The 21,403-nt window shown below is 40.4% G+C and overlaps 1 protein-coding gene across 4 annotated transcripts in view; it reads right to left on the reverse strand.

Annotated features, from left to right (window-relative positions):
- The window catches only part of pde4ba (phosphodiesterase 4B, cAMP-specific a), a 136,443-nt gene that overhangs the window by 38,489 nt on the left and 76,551 nt on the right, over window positions 1-21,403 (reverse strand). For 3 of the 4 annotated variants that reach the window (XM_020098510.2, XM_069521674.1, XM_069521676.1), the window contains 4 exons: window positions 10,244-10,438; window positions 8,867-8,903; window positions 8,408-8,478; window positions 7,435-7,487 (listed from right to left, as the gene is read on the reverse strand). In XM_020098510.2, coding sequence (XP_019954069.2) covers window positions 7,435-7,487; window positions 8,408-8,478; window positions 8,867-8,903; window positions 10,244-10,438 — 356 coding nt within the window. Of the gene's footprint in view, window positions 1-7,434; window positions 7,488-8,407; window positions 8,479-8,866; window positions 8,904-10,243; window positions 10,439-19,480; window positions 20,156-21,403 lie in introns of those variants that run through there. The other variant, XM_020098512.2, reaches the window with a different exon arrangement.

A 21,403-nucleotide genomic window follows, 5' to 3' on the forward strand; every position in this document is an offset into this window, starting at 1 on the left:
GGTGACTGCACAACTCTGCCTGGAAACCTGAATATTTAAAACTTCCAGTCATTTTGTGTTTACTTAATAAATTGTATCCTAAAGTCCTCAGACCGTTATGCAGGATGTGTCTGTATTATTGGTGAATAGCGTCATATTTTGGGTCCTGAACAGTAGCCAGTCTGCCTTGCCCGTCTACTGGAAGTCCCAGTGAGGCCATTAAAGTGGCCGGGAGCGGGAAGTAGTAAAGGGGGCAGGTAACACAAGACACCCAGGGACAGAAATACCAAAACCTATTAGCTACTGACATACAGAGAAAGACTGCCGAGAATATGTGTCTCTCAAAACATGGACACCTGGAGAAAGAGAAGAGAAAAAAGAGAGAGAGAAAGAGAGAGAGTGTGGGAGTGTGGAGGTAGCGTGAGTGTTGACCAGAATAGAGGGAGGGTTACAGGAAAAGAGGAGGGAGTCGTTGCTTTGGCGACTGCTTGTGTTGGCATTTTGGGGACGTGTGAGGTGAGAGACAGAATGATATGTTGGCAGATACTATATCTGTGACATTTAGACATGCTCGCCCTGCCAGAGTCTCCCTTATTGAAGTAATGCCACATGGAGAGCACGGGGCTGGCACCGCGCTAGTGTGACCTCACCGACCAAAGATAGCCGGTAGAATCAGAGAGCGTGGATGACGCTGTTTCTGATGTTAAATTAAAAATAATACCAAATGTATATATTTTACTACCGCAACCACTTTTCCTCATGTTGGTAATTTTGACTGATGATGCAGCCATATTCCAGGAATGCAATGTAATTTATAGAACCAGACCAATTTATTGTTTGTCCGATAAAAATCGACCGATATGAGCCTTTCCCAGAAATCAGTGTTTATGTCAATGTTGATATGAAACTTGTTTTTCAGAATAAAATGTGTGTTTTAATTGTATTTATAGTTGAGTATTATAAAGTTTATGGTTAAAATGTAAAGAACCAACCCTCAATTAAATTTCAAGTTTATCAAGTTTAGATAATGACATCTATATCATTGCCAATTTTTTTTTAATCTATGCATTGGTTGATATTTTGGAATTCATATTATTCAGGCTGATATATTTTCAGTATTCAACAGAAAAATACAAATTTAATGTCAGAAAGTGTCTACGTGTTCATTTATATGACAAACTACGCCCTGATACGACATAATATCAATACCAATCAAATCTTGACAGACACAAGGGGTTTTCCATCTCAGTGTCTCAAACTGTAAAACACAGCGTGCATGCACACATGCAGTCTGATGGAAACACTGGTCACCCTGGCAGATATTCATCTCTATTTGGAGAGAGGGGTGCTGCGTCAGTGAGAAGCCCCAGACAGGTGCACCGCTGTGGGGCAGTTATTGCCACCCAAGGCCTCTGGCTTAGTCGGAGGTGTCACATGACGACCTATTATGAGATCTTGTTTAAAAAAGAAAAAAAGAAAAGGTATATATGTGTGTGTGTACCTTATGTTTGCGTGTGAGGATTTGTGTTGGTTTGATGATGTGTCTGTATGCAGCGGAGTTGTAACAGACAGCAGACATGGGTTGCTCTTACTGTAAGTAAACCAGCTCTACCTATTGACATCCTGAAAGTCAGCTTGGTATTCTCAGGAATCGCTGTAAAAATAAACTGATACACTAAACCCTAATAGAGAACTCATTTTGTTTCTCCCTCATCTTCCCTGTTATGCGTGCATCGTATCTTCTCTGGCATCTTCTTGCTTATTCTTCCTCCCCTCTGAAGACGACCCTTATCTCTGCTGCCCTCTCACCTCATCACTCCCCATCTCCTCCTTTCATCCCTCCTCCTGCTCCGTCTCTCTTGTCCTCCTCACTGTGACCTCCGCAGCGCATTCCTGCACGAACTGGACCACCGCTTGGTGCAGGGAGTGCAGGGTTTTTTTCAAAATAAAGTTCACATAAAGATTGATGGGGTACTCTTCATCCCTTGCCCTTTGCTGAGCTCTTCCAAGACGTGCTGGCAGAGAGAGGAGCTGAGATGAAACAAATCATATACATGTTTTCATGATCATGCAGAAAAGATTATTTTTCTTGCTCTTAACTTCAGCCCAGAACAACAAACTGAAATGGGGGATTATTTTTCATTGATGTTATGCAACAGAAAAGTGGGCAGAGGTAAACGGGACATTCTTCAACCTAAAACATTGAGGTGAACATTGGATAGATGTACTTATAAACACACTCTACTGGGTTGGAATTTCTGGATCTTTATTAGATGGATAAAAGATGCATAATCTGAACAGAAAGAATTGAATTAGAATGAACCCTTTGCTGATTGAGATACAGGAAGTGTTGCCAACAGTTATGTTTGTGGCATATTCAAGCGATAATTGCAGTAAAGACCCATTCATGCTCACGTTCACAGCTATGGTCAGATTGTCCCTTTGACCCAACCACAATCTGCCACACACACAGTGAGTGTGAGAAGGTCGCCAGAGTTCAAGAGCCCTTTGCCTCACATATATCCTGTATGACAGCATTTCATCACCGAGGTCGACTCCACCAGGAAGTCAGGTCGTACCTTTTCCGAGGTTCTCACAGCTAAATGCTGCAGAAATGAGACAGAATATTTCCTGGCTCTGTTCTGACACTAAAACGCAAAACAGCTGCTTTAGGCCGTCAGCTCTCCATCATGTGGAAACTCCCAGGACATGTGCGAGCAGACCTTACTAACCTGTTTGTGGCCGTGACGCGACAACGGCGCTGTGAAAACAATCAGCCTCCTTTATAGTCATTGTTTCGCTCTTTATCTGCAGTGTTGAAAGACATATCTGGGAACAATAAAGTGTAAAACATGCAGAGAGTGATGCAACGTAGTGTGTCTGATTTACAGGCTGTGGGTCAAGTTTTAATTATCTATATCCTCATCTTATCTAGAGGATCTGCACATCGTTCCCAAGAGAAAAAAAAGTGTTGCACAGTAGTTTTTCTACACATGTTTGTTACCATGAAGTAGGAAAGGCCCTGAACACAACTGGTGCATGATGCTAACTCCAGAGAATAAGTTTGGACATATTGTCGAGACAACACTGCTGTGTGTACACTGGCAAACACAATTAAGAGCACATACAACTAAGGGTAAGGGTGGTAACTGATGCACTGAAAGATTTGCTACAGGTTGCATAACACACCTTACACACACACACACACACACACACAGGTTTGTGCAGCACTCATTATTCACTGTGCCTACGTTCTTAAACTCAAACTTAACACACGTCTCCCAGACGTTTGTCATTACGAATTCCTCTCCGAGTCTTTATGAGTTCCACTTATTTGCGGGAATCTGGTGTTGCTAAACCCCCGATGTTACAAGAAGCCTGTTTATGATTTCTGTTCTCATGCGATACATTCTTTTCCAATTGTACTGGTTCAAATTGGATGTCGCTGACAAACACTGACAGACACTGTAGTTCTTTGTGTCACCTCTGCCAAGGTACCCAATGGGTTCATGGGTGGTGCATGTGTTCTGGTGTTCAAGCCGCTGACAAATACTTTTGCGTGAAGGCTCTACATTGTAGAACAAACCACAGACATCTAGTATCTGCTTCAAATTAAGTCATGAATCATTTGTTTTGGGACTTTCCAACAGCTGCTTCTTTTAATTCTGACTGGAAGCCCCCGTGTGAGATTTATTTACTGTAATGTTAAGACAGTAAAGCTCAAATCACTCCGAACATTGTGTTTGGAAAAAAATCCAAGAAGTTCAGCTATTGATAAAAGTTCTGTGGAAGTAAAAAGTTGAAAAAGATACTTTGGTCTAATTATTACTTGACTTTATATTTACATTAGGCTATATAATGAGAGCAGGGCTGCTTAAACAACTTAACTTCCCTAATAATGTCTGGAGTAATCATATAATCTAAAAGTGTAAAAAGAAAATATTCACCAATAACGATAAGACCGAGCAGCTGGGTTTTAGGGGGCGCTGTGGAGCCATTTTACCACACCCATTTTAAATTACTCCAAACTTTCACCAACTTTGAATTTTGCGATCAGCGAGCCCGAAGAATAACTAACTTCCAATTTTCTTGAGCTGAAACCTGAAGTTTGGGTATTTTTGCTTGGAAAGTGACATTTTGATTCTCTTATTGAAATAGTTATAGATATATATCTATAAATCAAACGTCGTATCTATATCATATTATTAAATGATATGGAAAATGAGTTCTGACACATAATATTTTGTGCAATCTGAGTTGTTGACATGCATCATCAAAGATCAGAGGTTTGGCTTTATATTACATTTCACTCTGTATAAAAAGTAAAGATTTATTTGTGCCCTGACAGAAGAGGAAGATGTTCACCTGTGTGTGATGCAGATTATTTAGTAAAGTAGGTATTTGCATGTTTATTGGGTCGGCATGTGCATGTTCGTGCAGACAATAGGCCTTTGTCTCCCTATATCCTATTTTTCCTCTCGCGGGCTGACACAGACAATCACACGCAAACACACACACTAATGCACAACTCATCAACACACAGTTCCTCCTGGCTTCCGTCAAGTTACAACAGTTTAGAGACAGCAAAACAGGAACAATCTGATCTTCCCTTCCTGCCTCGCACTTCCTGCCTCCCCCGTCCTGCTCTGATGGAGTGAGAGCGAAACACGGACTCATTCAAAAGGAGAAATAAATAGTTGAGTGAATGAAAAGAAAACGTGACGTGACGCAGAGACGATGAACAGTCAGAGAGGGGGTGTTGTACAGTGGGTGTGTGTATATTTGTGTGTGTGTGTGTGTGTGTGTGTGTGTGTGTGTGTGTGTGTGGTAATCTGCATTGAGGATGTGGTCTGACATCATGGGAGGAGTGGGACTGCAGGAGCTGTGGTTGAGTCAGGTATTGACGACAATGTGATTTGATATGAAAACTTTAAAGAGTAAAATCTTTTGTGCACAACCTCAACCTGAAAACACAGTTCTACTCTCTGGCCTTAAAACAGTTTGAGACATATATGGTTTTACTTTATTTTACAAGGTTTTTCATTTAATTATATTTATTCTATGTATCCCATTCTTTTTTTTACACATACATTGACTTGACTTTACTGCAATATCATTTAAACGTAAGTTACTACTTTCAGACACTGTTCAGATTAGAAATACATGTATTAGGGTTTTAAGTATAGACTAATAAAAAAATGGTACTGATGCATTTTAACAATAAATTGTTTGGACTTTTTTATATTTATCATTATCATCATCAACAAAGTGGCCAAACGTAATAATTCATGATTCTAACCTCCTAAACTCATGTTCCTTTGTGGACTGTTATCCAAACATACTACGTACATGTGGCCTATCTTCTTCACATGGCTACTGATGATTTGTTTTTATTATGGATTAACCTGCAGTTTCTCTTCTCAATTAATCTGTAGACGATCAGCAAACAGGGAAAAATACTGTCACAATATTTTTTTCAGATTGTTTATTTTGTCCATCCAACACCTCAAAAACACAAGATGTTCCATTTAATATCACATCTGATTGAAATAACTTGAATTTAAAAGACGTGCACATGGAGAAAATGGAGAGAAGTGTTTTCATGTATGAGGAGGCGACGAAAATAAAGGTCACAATGAACGTTATTGAGCTGGTTTACAAGATCTACACTCTATCATCCTCTCACACACACACACACACACACACAAACACACGCACTAACAAACTCAGTGCACCTGACGAGTTGTGGTTCTGAAGAAGGAAGTGAAACCTCAGTCCATCTGCTTTGACAGGAAGTCAACAGAAGCCACACAAGGCGTGCTGACGTCAATCAGAGCCACAGGAACACCCCCCCACAGCTCGTGCATGCACATACACATACTTACTCATACACACACTCATACTCATACACACACTCACACTCACATTACTAACAATGATGTATATATGCCACGATAAACACATCCATACACCTTCAATCCACAGCTGCACAATTGCCCAAAGCTAAATACGTCACACACTGAAATACTTGACTACATACAGACCACTGTTAGCTGGTGTTTGTGTTTAAATACATACATTTAGAGACACAGACGCAGTATTTTGGTTGAAAGTGACTGTGTTTTATAACTTCTGAGACAAAACAGAAAAGAAAACACTGTTGTCTCTTCTGAAGCTAAACTTTAACTTCTTTGGTATCAAATCTGGCCCGAGTTGGCTTCATGTGAAATCTGTTGATTTTTGGAGGGTTGGCTTTGCTGTTCTCAGTTTCATTGTTGCTCATCTCTTTACACATCACTGTTTTTCATGTGCTGTCCAGAGAACGTGGGAACATCTGCCCCCACATGTGACATTAAAGATCTGACACTTGCTGCTAAAAGATACAACAAAACTTGTAGTTTGTTTTTGCTTTGAATTCATATTTTACTCACACACGTAGGTTTTTCTGTCAAGAGGCCAACTTTTCTTTTCTGCTTGTTAAAGGTACAGTGTGTAGAATTTAGTGTTGAAGTTGCATGTTGCAGTTGAACACCTCACCTCACCCTCTCCTTCCAAACATGAAAAAGAACCTGTGGTAGCCTTTAATTGTCATAAAAACTCAAAAGGTGTTTAGTTTGTCCAGTCTGGACTAATGTAAAAAACATGGCGGCCTCCGTAGAGAGGGTCCCCTCGATGTAAATATATAGTATTTAAATATAAAGGGCCTTTGTAAAGAAAACTACAATTCATAGAATTTAGATGAAACGAACTAGTGAAAACCTCATGATGATTATTCTACATTAAATTTCTGCGATTAGATCCCTTTCACCTAAATCGTACACACTGGACCTTTAATGCACAAAAATACAAGACACAAAGAGAACGTTTCATGAGTAATTTGTGGGTTTTAGTCAAACTAATTTTAGTTTTCTAATTTAATCCAATTAAGGTGACCACAGGTTTAGATGCACTAAATATGAAGGAGGATGTTTTTAACAGCTAAACTTAAATCATGCAGGAGGTGACACCAGCAACGAGATTCTGTCTGTGACCTTTTTCATCAACAACAAATTAACATGTGAATAATAAACTTTCAAATTTGCTTTCATGTTCTGTTATTTCTGAAATCTTTGATTTGATCAATGTCACCAGGGCTTTGTTGTGACTTCATGTGAGAAGAAAGTATCGTGTGTGTGTTTGTCTGAACCACCTGTTTAATTGTGTTTGAACAAGGTTAATGAGCTTGATGACAAAACAGTCTGGACTACAATGTTACAGCTGGAGACAGAGGACGGAAAAAAAAATAGCGGAAGTCGCCAGGCGTCGTCAAGTTCATTGCGGACGATAAGGTGGAGAGAGGCAGCGAGGGAGGAGAGAATAACACCAACACGGAAAACCATGGAGGGTTGAGGGAGGACGCACATGAACCAAAAAGACAGGTGATTCAGGAAGTCACCACACGGAGCAGCGTCTTACCTGGGAGACAAACTCTGGTGATCGGAGGCTGAGTCACTGCTGCCGGAGATCTTCTGAGAAAAGATAGAAAATGTTACAAAATATAGGCGACACAGCAAAAACATTGGATTTAATTATGATCCTCTGAGAGCCGGTCCACTCAAAATACAAAAACATTATTGTAATGGGGTGTGGTGTAGTTAAGCACAGAAGATGTTTCATGTTACGCACACACACACACACACCCTCTGATCATACATGACTTATTTTAATACAAGTCAGCCCTGATAAACTGGTGGTGCACATCTGTGAACACCATCGCTGAGATCAGCATCCTCGCTGCTTAAGTAATAACGCTCCGACCGACTCCTCGTGTCTGGAATTTAGTTTTAATGTATGTTCCTTTAAACACAAGGTCAATACACGTGTATCTACAGCTGTGTGGGGGGGGGCAGTCTGAGTCGAGCTTGGTACGAGGCGACGCATGTGTTATTGTCACATAATGACGCAGTGATGATAAATACTTCAAATACAACACCAATGAGGGTTTCCATCTGTGTGTGTGTGTGTGTGTGTGTGTGTGTGTGTGTGTGTGTGTGTGTGTCATGTGCTGTGTTGAGCCGTGAACAAAGCTGCTATCTTACCTCAGTCCATTTAAAGCTCAACACTGCCACCCTGTGTTGACACAACGGGACTGCAGCCCGACCATGCCCATACTAACTAAGCTAACCTCGGTATCAGCCTTTGCTTTACTTTTCTCATGATTTTAAGATCCATGAAGAGAAAATATTTCTGGAAGCAGCCAAAGAGTTTGATGTTCTCTGACTTCTGTGTAAATGCAGACTGGACGCTGGAGACTTGACTCGTAAAGTTTCAGGCTCATATTCTCTTGTTTTATTGCCTTAACTGGCTCCTCTTCATCTGAAGAGTCTAATTTCCAATGTTTTCAATGTATGTAAACTTTTACATCGATGTGAATGTTTGATGTACTTACTTGCTGGAGGCACACTGGACATTGGTCAACACAGTGAAGTTATTCCTAACACTCCGAAGGCTTGCCAGAACCTAGAAAGACACAGGAACAGGTGATTATTAGTATTTATTTTAAAATCCTTCATCTTTTATGTTTAGTTTTATCTTTGCTTGATAGCAACAGAGAATCAATCTGTAATCAATACTTAATTTATTTAATCAATAATAATACATTTTATTTCTATGGAACTTTTAACAATACTCAAAGACACTTCACAGAGGTGGAAATAAAGATAAAATACACATAATAATCACACATAAAAACAGTTGTGATGAGGTGGGTTTGTAGTAATGTTTTATAAAATAATACATTTATAAATGTATATACATTTGTACTTTGGACACTGATGATTTTAGATTTGTTAAATCTACACTGTTCACTGATAATGTCATTGTGGATTGCAGACAGTCAGATGCTTACCTGAGCAAAAGGTGTAACGATCAGGTCGTCACCATGTCTGAGAAAAAAAAACACCAAACATTTCATGAGTGTTAGTGCTTTCTATCACAGTGAAAACAGTGAAAACAGATAAGTAACCACAATGAGCAAAGAGGGAGTGAGTCTCATTACTATGATTAACTGAAAGAGACAACTTCAAAGAGGGAGAAGAGGAGAGGAGGAGGAGGAGAGGAGGAGAGGAGGAGAGGAGGAGAGGAGGAGGTTCATGTGTCAGATGGGATGTGACCTTGTAAAGTACTGAGCTCTAAGAGGAACCTATTTCTGTAGCCAAGGCCAAACGTACTCAGATAATCATCATCATGTTCTGCAACATCTGGAGTCGCACAGTGGTAACATTCTGGAGTATCTACCCCCAGAGCTTCCACTAGGGGGCAGTACCGTGACGCATGATCACAGCCTCCAGAGCAAATTACTTTACGTGTGATGCACTTTAGTTTATCAAAGTTGTCTCTTACACATATGAGGTTAATTAACGTTACATGTCAGGGGTGCTGCTTTAAGCTCATGATTATGTAATAAGTTGTTTAAAAAGTATCTGCGTCTATGCTTTATACTTATGTAATAAGTTATTCATATGTGTCTTATTTTAATAAGACACATATGATATATAAGACACATATGATATATAAGACACATATCATATATAAGACACATATGATATATAAGACACATATGCTCATCAGTGCGTTTAATACACTTCTCAATCAATCTATTCATTCAGTGCGTAAACCTGGACATAAACCCAAACCACTGTTGAGCAGGAAACTGAAGTTAAACAGTTCATCATCAAAACATCGACATCTGTTAAACATCTGTACACGCCTTATAAATACAGTAAAATTATACTTCACTTTGACTGGAGTGTTGCAACGAACTTCTTTATTCTCCTGGAAACACTTATCACCTGCCTGACAACAGTTTGTATCTGTAAACATTCATTTCAGATGTGCTGCTGCCAGCCCATGTGAACCTGCTTTACTCTGCCCTGCGTCATACTCATGTTTGTGTGCTGCAGTTATTACCTCCACCATGGAGGCCATGTTTTCACCCCTGTCCTTTTGTTTGTCACAATTATGCAAAAACAACTAGATGAATGGATTTCCACCAAACTTTGTGGAAGGACGTGACATGGACCAAAAAAGAAGTCATTACATTTTTAGAGTTGTTCTGGACAAAGGGGGGTGAATCCAGATGTTTTATTTTACTTCCTTGACATCGTGAGATTTTTTAAAACCAACAACTTGAATAAAGAATGAACGGAGCTTGATAAACAAAGGGGGACTGGTATCGATAGCGTGTGCAATCTTGTGTAGCTTCACTGGAGTTGCCTTTACTTACAGTTCAGAGGCGATGGAGGAGTTTCTTGACATGGACTTGGGAGACAGATCATAGTCGCTGTCAGAGCGGTAGAGGAAGGACTCTCGCCGCTGGTTGTGACCGGGAAAGTTGGTGTGGAGGACCAGACCAGAGCCGGGGGAGGCCTGGGGGTCCAGGGGGCTGCAGCCGGCAGACGGGCCATTCTCCACATCGAAACTGAAAACAGAGACACATCAACATCTTCAATCTTTTGTGTCTTTGTAGCTTCATTTTCAGACTGAATTTATGAGGAACTTTTCTAATCCACTGTCACACAGCACTTCTATACCCAGACCTTTGTCACATCATTCACACACGAGCTGAGCAGCCGTCAGGGGGAGTTTGGGGTTTAGTATCTTGCCCAAGGACACTTTGGCGTCCAGACTGCAGGAACCAGGGAAACACTCTTTAAACTTTCAAAATATAAAGCAACAGTTCTCTCTCTTGCTCTGATAACATTCTGTTTACGCTGTCAAACGCTGAGTGGTTTTGTTTTGGTTTTAATGAAGAAGCAAAAGAAAAAAGGGAAGAGAAATTCTTTCATGCGTATCATCAACATCCCCTAAAGAGGTACAGTAAATGGCACGCAAGCAAACACACACACACACACACACAGACGTATATATACATGATTCGATTCTGCCTGACCATGAAAGAAAGGGCAAAGTGACATGTTAGCGTGCACAGTGTTTGTTTGTGAGGAGGAGGCAGTGGAGGAATGAGAGAAGAAAGAGGAGCAGTATCTCATGAAAGAGGAGGAGGAGAGCATCATCATTTTAACGGTCATTTGAATTTGTTTTTTTGGCTTTGGTAAAACTTGCCAGACATCATTTCGCAAAACATAAATATTTCTCTTTGTGCATTTTCCCTCACTTCTTAGTTCTGCCATCACTGCTCCCTCTGTATAGTAAATACACACCAGCAGGCCCAGCGCTAGTTACACTACAAACTTCAACAAAAACAGACACGCAATGTTCATCTAAAACTATTTTTAGGTGGAGTGTTTTGTGTATTTTTCTTGTATAAATCTCGTCTGTTAATCACAATAAAATCCAGAATGGAAAAAGCATCAGTTTGTGTAAGAATCTTTTTCAAATAAGGACAATGATTAAAAGTCTGAATTAAATTAAAGTTGCATATCTGTTCTTATATTATTATGATAAAAAGCACTGAAACAGTGGATGAAAAAGATGTAAATACTTTATTATTGCACATTAATGTTGTTATCAACTAATCAATAATGTAAATATTTGTGGGACATTTGGGACTGAGTAATTTATGTATTTATTTTATACAAATGATGGGCATCATGGGTTCAAACCAAAACAGTGACAGTAGTTAAAGGCTCAATCTGTGGACACAAATAAAAACACGGACATAAATATACCGTAAAAAATTGAATCCAAAGAAAACAGGTTGTTGTTACAGTACAGTTCTACTTGATGACCCGAGAGGCTGAGAAAATGTCAAGGAGCAACAACTGCAGAAACTTTGGATGTTCGCCTGAAACAGCCGGGAGTCCCTGCTCTGAACGCTTACAGACCAAAGCCAACTTCGTTCGCTTGAGAATAAACTCTGTTTATCTGAATTGACAACATAGACTATACCTCAAATTCCCAAAAGAAGATCTCACTTAACTAGTTTTAGAGCTCTGAAGAAAACGTGTCCCAGGCTTTATTTTGGTTTGGGTCGTGAGACGAGGAAAACATTGAGTCTCGAAGTACTAGCTGGGTATTGTAATTTGTTATTAGCAGTTCAGCACTAATGACTTTATGACTTTGGGATTGTTCGGATGGAAATGTCGAGAATTTTGAGTTATCTTGTTAATTCAGGAAAACAGAGCAGGATCTGTAAATGCAACAGACCAAGAAAACGTTGATCAGGTTATTATAGATAAAGTAGAATCAGTTTAATGTGTGAGGCTACAGTTTGTTACTGCAGAAATATGTCATGATTATGTTGAAATAAAATGTGGATTATATGGTGAATGGCTTCGTGAACGGATTATTAATGTTACACAGAAAAAATAAAATGTCAGAAAATATCATATGTTAAATATGAGCCGCAGACAAATTTCATTTATTCAGTTTTGTGTATTGTGACGTTGTACTAAAATAGCAAAGCAAAGCATTTTCCCTGCATAATTTCCCGTCCAGGTTTTGTTTGATACGAGCACGCACATGCATGCCTGCACTCACTGAATGCTTGACTCCCTCTGCCCTCAGGTCAATCCACTGCTTTGTGTGTAATGATCGTGTGTAGAGACGACTAATTCTGGAGCTAGTGCAAGCGAGTCCAGTCAACCACATCTCACAACTGTCCACTTCTTCTCTTCAACGAAAGATAGAAATCTTTGCATTAACTTTATCGTTGAAAATAGTGGCAAGAAAATGCAAATTTAAGTTTTCACATGGTTAGAAAATGCCCCAAAAACCCATTATTCATTTAATACAGTGGAGAAGCATAGTGGGTTTTTTTTTTACAGCTCTGAAAGAATTTAGATTAGTCTCTCCGACATGAAGTGGAAAGATATTGGTGAGACGTGGGAAGGAAACGGTTCAATATTCCTCGAACCCCAAATAATAAACAGGCGTTATGTTTTCATCAGCAGCTCAACGGCCATGTGTTCAGCTGCTGCTGAATCAACCTCATGAGCTGAGCTGAGTCACATCCTCAGTCTAACAGCCGGGGTACAGGTGTTCTGACGGAGCGTGACGCTGTCAGAGACAAAGAGAAAAAACTAATGGACAGCTGCGTCACAGCACCCCCCCCCCAGACGCCTGATGGCTGTTGTGTTATGTAAGTAATGACACACGACGAGACGTCCGAGCATGAGTATGAGGAGAGTTTCATGCTACGTCGCGTCCATTGCACAATAGCATGATCCCTGATTCCTTCATAAAGTTTATTTGTGACCAGTTACTTAAACACAGAGTTAAGTTACGTCACCGCAGAAGGGTTTTATTAACAGAGGATTCACGTGCAGGTGTATTTGTTCTATGATAGTTATGATAATGATATGTTCATGTGTCATGTTTGACTGAAGGAACCAGGAAGTTGTCACTGGGACCTCAAAACCATCATAGTCTGACATGAGATTCCTTCCCCATGATACAGATGCATGTGTGACTGATTCACTGACACAGTGAGTGTATTTGTTTCCTCCACTTATTATCAAAAGGAAAAAAGAAAAACACTGGTCTTTAACAGGACAAAGAAGGGATATCCAAGATTTGACCCTTTGAACAACAAGACAAAGACTCACACCCTCTGTATGAAACTTGGTGTCCTGGTGGTTAAGTGGATTCGTGCATTTGTCTGGGAGACTGTTCTGGCTCGTACCATTCTATCATGCGCCCCTTGGTTCCAGTATTTCTCTCCATATATAAACACATAGAAACTTCCAGCCGCCGCTCCGTAAAGTCGAAGCTTCGGGCCGTCCCTTCAGAAACAAGATGAGAACTACAACTGTTTATCTAAACTACAGAGAGATCGAAACAACCACAGGCCAAGTGCATTAATGCAAATATGAGCTTCGTGGGTAGTGGCGGAATAATTAGTCAAACTCGTTTGACTTTAAGGAATCTGAAACTGTGTGAATGGAGTTGGAAAAGGATCAAAGTGTCACCAGGTTGACGCACATTTGTGTTTATATTTTTTTTTACATAATGGTCGTACGTCATCTATTTTCCTGCTACTCATGATAATTATGATAAAGGGGGTAAAGGTGGTCATGTTTTTTGTCTTATGTTTCTCTAAAGCAATAAGGAAGTGCTCACTGTGACCCGCAGCTGGGGCAACATGACATTCCTTTCCCATGATCCAGAGGCATCAGTCGTACTGACGAACAGACTGACTGAGCGATGGATGAACTGAAACAACAACAGAAGATATGTTCTGTCATTGTTTAATGCGTTCACTGGTTTATTCTACTGAATCCACATCAGCTTCTGCCAAAATTAAACACAAACAGATTAAAAGATGGTCATAAACAATCCAACACTGATCAACAACCCCTGCTCTCACAGACTGAATTGTTAAAATAAAGAGGATAATAATCAGTTCAATCAATCAATCAATCAAAAATTTGTCATTACAGATCAGATAAATAAACAATTTCCTTTGTTTTCGGAGGAATTCAGGATGAGGTGGCTGCTACCGTGCAAAGATTTAGGGATAAATACTGAATCTTTTCCTGGGAAATGACTCCTCTTCCGAAATGTGAGACAATGGTGTTGTTTTGACATTAACCAATGACACAGACTCATTTACTGGTACAGGGGACAGTTCAGTATCCTGTGTGGTGATTTGTGTGGGTGTACAGAGAAGGTGTATATTCTGAGAAGGGATCTGGCAAAGGAACATAATGTGATATGAGATGAGACAGAACGACAGGGAATTCTGCAGAAGTTTTCTGTCCTCTGAAGTGAGACCACTTTAAATCTTAACTTGGACAATTAAGGTAAGTGCAGGTCAAGGATCAAATGTTAACTTAGAAAGACAATGAGATCCATGAGCTATTGGTGATGAGGCTCAACACGGGGGTTCATGTCCTGCCTCCTTCAGGCTCCATCACCTCATGCCTGAATGTTCCCCACATGTTCCTATTCTTCCTCCGGACCTGGACACTGTCCTGCTGCGTTCTTCGTATGTGAAACACAAACTGAAAAAAGTCCAGAGCAAATTTCCACTTTCCATTTTTCACTTCATGCCTGAAAACAACTTACTAAACAGTTCATTTTGTATTGAGCAATAGTTTTACTCTTTGTTCTGTTGTGGCGTCATTGAACAAGTTCAGTTATGTTAGTCTGGTACTGTATGTTTTAAAGTTTTCCCATTTAAACTCAGATAGTTGTGCTCTGAGATTTAAATGAAGTGAATGTAGCAGAGGAAGCACCGGTGTTAACAAAGTCTCCACACCCTGATCTTAACAAGTAACCCTGTTCTGTTTCTCCCTTGAGGGTATTTAGGGTGTGACAAGTTTCTTTGAACAGAGAAATGTTTGTAGACTTACAAGGAAATACAATGAAATCTTTACACTCTTTACTTCTCCTACTTACAATGTTTTTAGTCATGAGACAAGTTTATCTCAAGCGTGAAAAGATTCAACTGGACTCAAATAACTGTCCAGGAATGACTGAAACATCAAAATAAGCAAATCTAGGTGCAACATTTAAAACCCTCTCTCCTGACTGAGCACAGAGCGATCCCTTAGAGTGTCACCGACAGCGAGAGAAAGCATTCTAATGCTCTGTATTAATCTCTTCCTTCCTGTGGGTTATGCTGAGGGGAAACCAGTGACCATTCGTCTGCCAGGTTGTGCAAACAGAGGTGCCATGGTAACACCTACTGTTTGTCCCAGTGTTAGCTGAGGTTTAAACATCATTTCCTCAGCGCACGCTTGAATCTGACTTGTTATTAAATGAGCAATTCCACCAATGTTTACGACCTCGTGCCTCCGATGATCATAAACATCTGTTTCATTACAGCATGAGTCCAGGACAGAGAAATGTTCTCTCAACCATCGCTGCAAATCTTTGAGACTGAAGAAGAGACTGGAGCAGAAATAGAAGCTTCTATTAAACTATGAAACGTGCCAGGGCTCTGAAATGCCCCAGAGGGATTGATGAGCGGGCTGAGTGATCCCATCGGACCGGGCATAAATAGCAGCTGAATGTGATGTTCCTACATAAATCTGCTGGGCAAATACATAGATTTGAAAAGGTTTAAGTAGCCGAACCAGTCACAGATCCCACACACCTAAGCAGACATTTCCAAACGAGTAGAAGAAGAAAGGAAAACTATAAAAAATGTTGATCTCACACATGATTACACAGAATAATGGCTCCAGTTTAAACTGTAATTTAAGATGAGCACAAAGCAGATACATGTGAAACCTCTGCACCTACATTACATCGTTCTGCACACTGAGGCTCAAACATGTGACTTAAAAATATGGGAAATTGATTTTATTTATCGACTCAAGCTCAAACCACGCGTGAAACGATTTTTGCTTCCCGCTGCCTTAAAATGAAATGATTTATTGTTAAGGTGCATCAACTGTGACAATCATCCTGAAGGCTGTAGTCTCACTGTCCTGCTCTGAAAACCACTCGAACAAAAACATGATCCACCAGAAAAACGTCCATAAACCACAGTGGTTCCTAAACTTTATTTATAAAAAGAAGCGTTACAAGAACATATAAACACACCGAGTGAAAACTACATGTGCTCTGGCCTTTTGTAATATGTGACCAGAAAAGAGCAAAACTCACTCACATGCACATTTAGGGATATAGTCATCAAGCAGATGCTCATTTCAGTTATTTACAGTCTAAATACAAACGTCCTGGTGTCACATGAGGAAACACAAAGCAGAACTGACTACAGTATGATGACGAGGGTCGTGACGAAGGATGGGTGTGTATTAGTTTGTCTGTGGAAGTGAGTGGTTGAAGTGAGAGATTAGATATTTATTTGAAACAGAGGATGTGAAATCTGCTTTTGACCCAGAAGACAGAGTGAAAATAGGACTGAGAAACTTAGTAAGAACTGTTTTAAAAAAAAAATAAAACAAACATTCCTGGGCTGGTAAATTACAGTGTGGCATCTATTTTCCATTACATCCCCTGGTCTGTAGTCTGGCCACTCACAGTGCTCACAGTCCCTGTATGTGTGAAGCAGAACTACAACTCTATTCAACTCATAACTCTCACTTCAGTAAAGTTGTTTTCCAGGAAAAGGGCTCTGCTGTGAACTTGACATGTTACCAAATATGTGACGTTACGTTTATTTACTCAAGTGGACTACTTTACCTGGCACTTTACCCCAAGTATTTCTATTTCATGCTTTTTCAGACATCATTCTCTTCACTACATTTCACGAGGGAATATTTCCCTTTTTATTGCTTTTTACTGATAAATTAATCTCAGAATTTTATATCTTTTGAATATTTTCACCGGCTCAGCAAATGATCTAAACATTTACTCTCATCACTGTTATCATCCTGGTCACTATCTTAATTGCGGCTGTGACAAACTTCAACTTTGCAGAATCACTGGCTGATAAAAAGCCCCGACCACACAACCAAGGCAGAGATGAGTCCTTGCCACAGTTTTCTGTGTATTCATCTCTATAACAACATTTCAGCCTATAGGTAAAGTCCACTGCAAATAAAATACTGCTGAACCACAGATACTAAAACACTGCTGCACCCGCACCCACGGGCCTGTGAGCGATTTGATAAGATGAGGATGAATTTTCACTTGAATCTTCGCACTTTCACACAGATAAGAGCAACATGAGGTGTTTTAGGATCATATTTCCGGTTGCTGTAGCTCTACCTCTATTCAAGCCACACTGTTTTAGCCTCGAGTGACAAATTACAATCATGCATCATGCTTTGCTGCCATTTTCTACCTATCTGCTGAACACTTTACATTTCTGATCTTGTGACACTGTATGTGTCCAGTAGGAATCTGAGGTCCTCAGCAAAGGCCTCGCTCACCATCTCAGAGTCCCGACTGAGGAGCCGGTCTTTGTATTGGTGCTCACACTGTTATGTGTATAAATAATGTCCCTGAGGAGAATCGTCTCTTAAAGACACATTTTTACATGTGTAGTATCTCAGGACCTGAGGTCTGAATTCACCTTTAACCTTTTTTAAAACTTTTTAACCTTCTTCTGAAGTTTTTTATTCTAAAATGTATTCTGTGTGTGTTCTGTATGTGTTCTGCCAGTTGGTTTGATAGTTTGTCAGCAGGATCACACATTGTGCATCACTTCTGATTTATTTTGTTGTACAGTGTGTCTCAACCAGTTTTTCCACAGTTGCAGAAATTAGGGTTTGGACATAAGCAATTATATATGGTTTATAAAAAGACATCTATTTATATTATAAGTCCCATTTGTTTGAATGGGAGAGTGGTCCCAGCAGTCCCTGCTTGAAAATGACACTGGTCTGCATAAGATAAACACTGGTCTGCCAGTGTAAGATAAACCGGAACTGGCATCTTTGTTATTATGCCATAAGAATCCGAGTCACTGTCCAAATATTTGATTAAGCCTATGTCTCCGGGAGATTATCTGGAATCTCACAGTATAGAGGCTTGTTCATACACACCCACATACCACTAATGGTGCAGGGCAGCTGCACATGTGTGTAAATATGTTGTAGGCGATTTTATGCACAAATAAAAGCACAAACAGTACCATGCACATGTCAGAGCGAGGGAGGGGTCATGTGGTAATTACCCCCCCGAGCACTCTTGTCAGTCTCTACCTGTCTAATGATTCAGACATGCAGCACAGTACAGTGCCCCATCTGTGTACTTCTGCTTTCTCCAGCTCAGTCCAGTTCTTTCCACAGGAAACCTCAGTTGCAGAGATGGAACCCACCCAACCAGAGGGGGACGCCTGACGTCTCCAGACTTCCATGATAACAACATGGATTTTGCCACCAGGGCTGTTTTTTCAATCAAAGAAATAAACATTGAGAATTTTGCACAATGAGATGAAACACTATTTAATATGAAAAACTCACTGTAACGTCACTTCATTCTGAAGACATTATTCCAGCTTCATTTAAACATTAAAGCTTCATCATGTTGTACTTGTTTCTCTGTTTTCTCATCCTCTGAACCTCACATGAGTCCGAGCCAGCCGCCTGATCCGTCTCCATGTTGAGCCAGAACAGTGATGGTCCTCCTGTGACCAGCCTGATTTCTCACACTGGTTTATTTTTTCAATGACTCAAACATCCACAAAACTATCTCCTGTCAACATCAGCACCAGTGTTTGTTGTTTCTTATTTCATTTCCTACTAACTTTCTCTCAACTTCGGCTCTTCTGTTGAACAAAAGCTTTACTTCAAATTAATTCTCTGCTCAGCAAAGGCTCACAACTATTCCAGCGACTCCATCCTCTATCTCAGTAAACATTGTAGAGATAACTGCATGTTATCGCATTTGATCAAATGTATATTCCATATACAGGAAAACAGGAGGGATTGATACACAGTTTAGTGACGGAGGAATATTACAAGGCAAGAAAAGACTAAGTGTTGATGTGGGAAGAAACAGTTCAGCATCAGTCAGAGGTGAAGCAGCTGAAAAATGACATCACGCAAAACTGACACTGGATGAAAGGATGGAAATGAAAGAAAAGGAATCTGAGAGACGTGTGGCAGCGTGATGTGTGCGAGGATCCGTGAGTCCTGACCTGTGCACGTGGCCATGGTTGGCGGCATGGAGCTTCCTGATGACTTCCTCGCTGAAGTCAAAATGAACCCTTCCTCTGGCACAAGGTGAACGCCGGTACATCTCCCCGACACAGACATGCACTCATGCACACGCTACCCAACACACACCATTTCATGTGAAAAAAACAACAACACACTCACACTCACACTCACACACACACACACACGTCAACTAGAACACACCATGAGTGGTAGTTTGAAAAGTGCAGTATTTCACACGCTCACACCAAACAGCCAAACATGTGAATGACACACACTCGTCAGCACCATAAGTGATGTGTGATGCAACTCTCACACACACACACACACACACACACACAAACACACACAAAAAAACAAACAAACAAACGAACACAAACACACACTAGCCTCTCGAAATCAGAAGCAAACACACCATCACACACATTCACCTCATAAACACATCACTCATTCAGGCTTCAGTCGTACATCTACATGACCAATAAAACCCTCAATCCTAATACAAGCAGTTGACAGGAAATACCTTAGACCTCAGATCGCACACACATGCACACACACACACAACACACACACAACAAGCAGCAGTCCATGCGTCACATGAAGGAACTCTTCAAACCCTTGTTCACACACTGACACTCTCTGAGCTCTCCTTTCAGACTCTCCTCCTCACAGACTATACTTCCTCCCCGTGGTGTGTGTGTGTGTGTGTGTGTGTGTGTGTGTGTGTGTGTGTGTGTGTGTGTGTGTGTGTGTGTGTATGTGGAGTGCTGTTCCCTTCTGTGCAGCCCAGCAGAGCCAGGAGGAACATGCAAGTTGTGGAGTGGAGTAACTGGAGTGGAGTCGTGAGTCGTCCATCACTCACAGACCATGATGAGCTCAAATGAATCTCGTTGTTACGGAAAATGTACAAGAAAAAAAAATACAGATGCACACACAAAAGACAAAGTGAAAATATCTGTAAGTGCTGATTTGATGAGTTAAATTACTATAAATGACTCTTCAAGCATGTAAGTAATGTATTGGAAACTTATTGATTGAACATAATACTGAGTTTGGATTTTACTGATAATCTGGTCGACCTTAACTGTCGGTGTGAGAAAGAGGTGCCATCTGGTGCCGTCACAGGGGGTACACTCCCTCATGGAACTGTACATACACACAACGTTAAACATAAGCCGACAAGACGACAATTCTTCCAATAGTGTTCATTAGGTTACATTTCCAGGAATGTACAATATTTGTATTATTTAAACCCTTGAACTGACAAGTTCTTAAGAACTGTTTATATTTCCTTTTTGAAATGTTTGTCCAATATCTTTAATATTTGCCACAACGCTGTAGATAAAAACCATCCCAGTGAAAACAGAAGGCTTTTCCTAATAACTGCCAAGACAATTCAAGTGAACAAGTTAAGATTCCTTATAATTTACTTGGATGTGATTCAGAAAGACAACACAAACATTTAAAGAGACACATGCGAGCCGGATCTCAGAGACCAGACGTGAATCAGTGCTGTGCTCCCACTCTGCAGGTTGCCCCCCCGCCTCACAACACACACAAAGATGAGAAACGGGAGAAGCGGAAGATGTGTTGGCCAAAGGGCTTAATGCATCCTGCTCAACAATGGCAGTGGCATTCCTCCTTAATGACCTCCTGAGGGGTCACCATAGAAGGAGAAGGTATAGAAACTGCTCCTCCTTGCACCGTGCTGAAATTAGCAGAGGGTAGCTGCTGCAGATCCTGAAAACTGACTTAATCTGATTAATCGCTGCTAATAGGAGTGTGTGAAATGATGAAAACAGTGAGAATATATTACATCAATGGAGTCAGTTCATTCTCTTCTATTCAGAGTTTTATTGTAAATGTCAGGCAGCTGTGTGAGCGCACAAGTCAACTACATATAC

Source organism: Paralichthys olivaceus, chromosome 3 (assembly GCF_024713975.1).
Source record: "Paralichthys olivaceus isolate ysfri-2021 chromosome 3, ASM2471397v2, whole genome shotgun sequence".
Classification (NCBI taxonomy): domain Eukaryota; kingdom Metazoa; phylum Chordata; class Actinopteri; order Pleuronectiformes; family Paralichthyidae; genus Paralichthys; species Paralichthys olivaceus.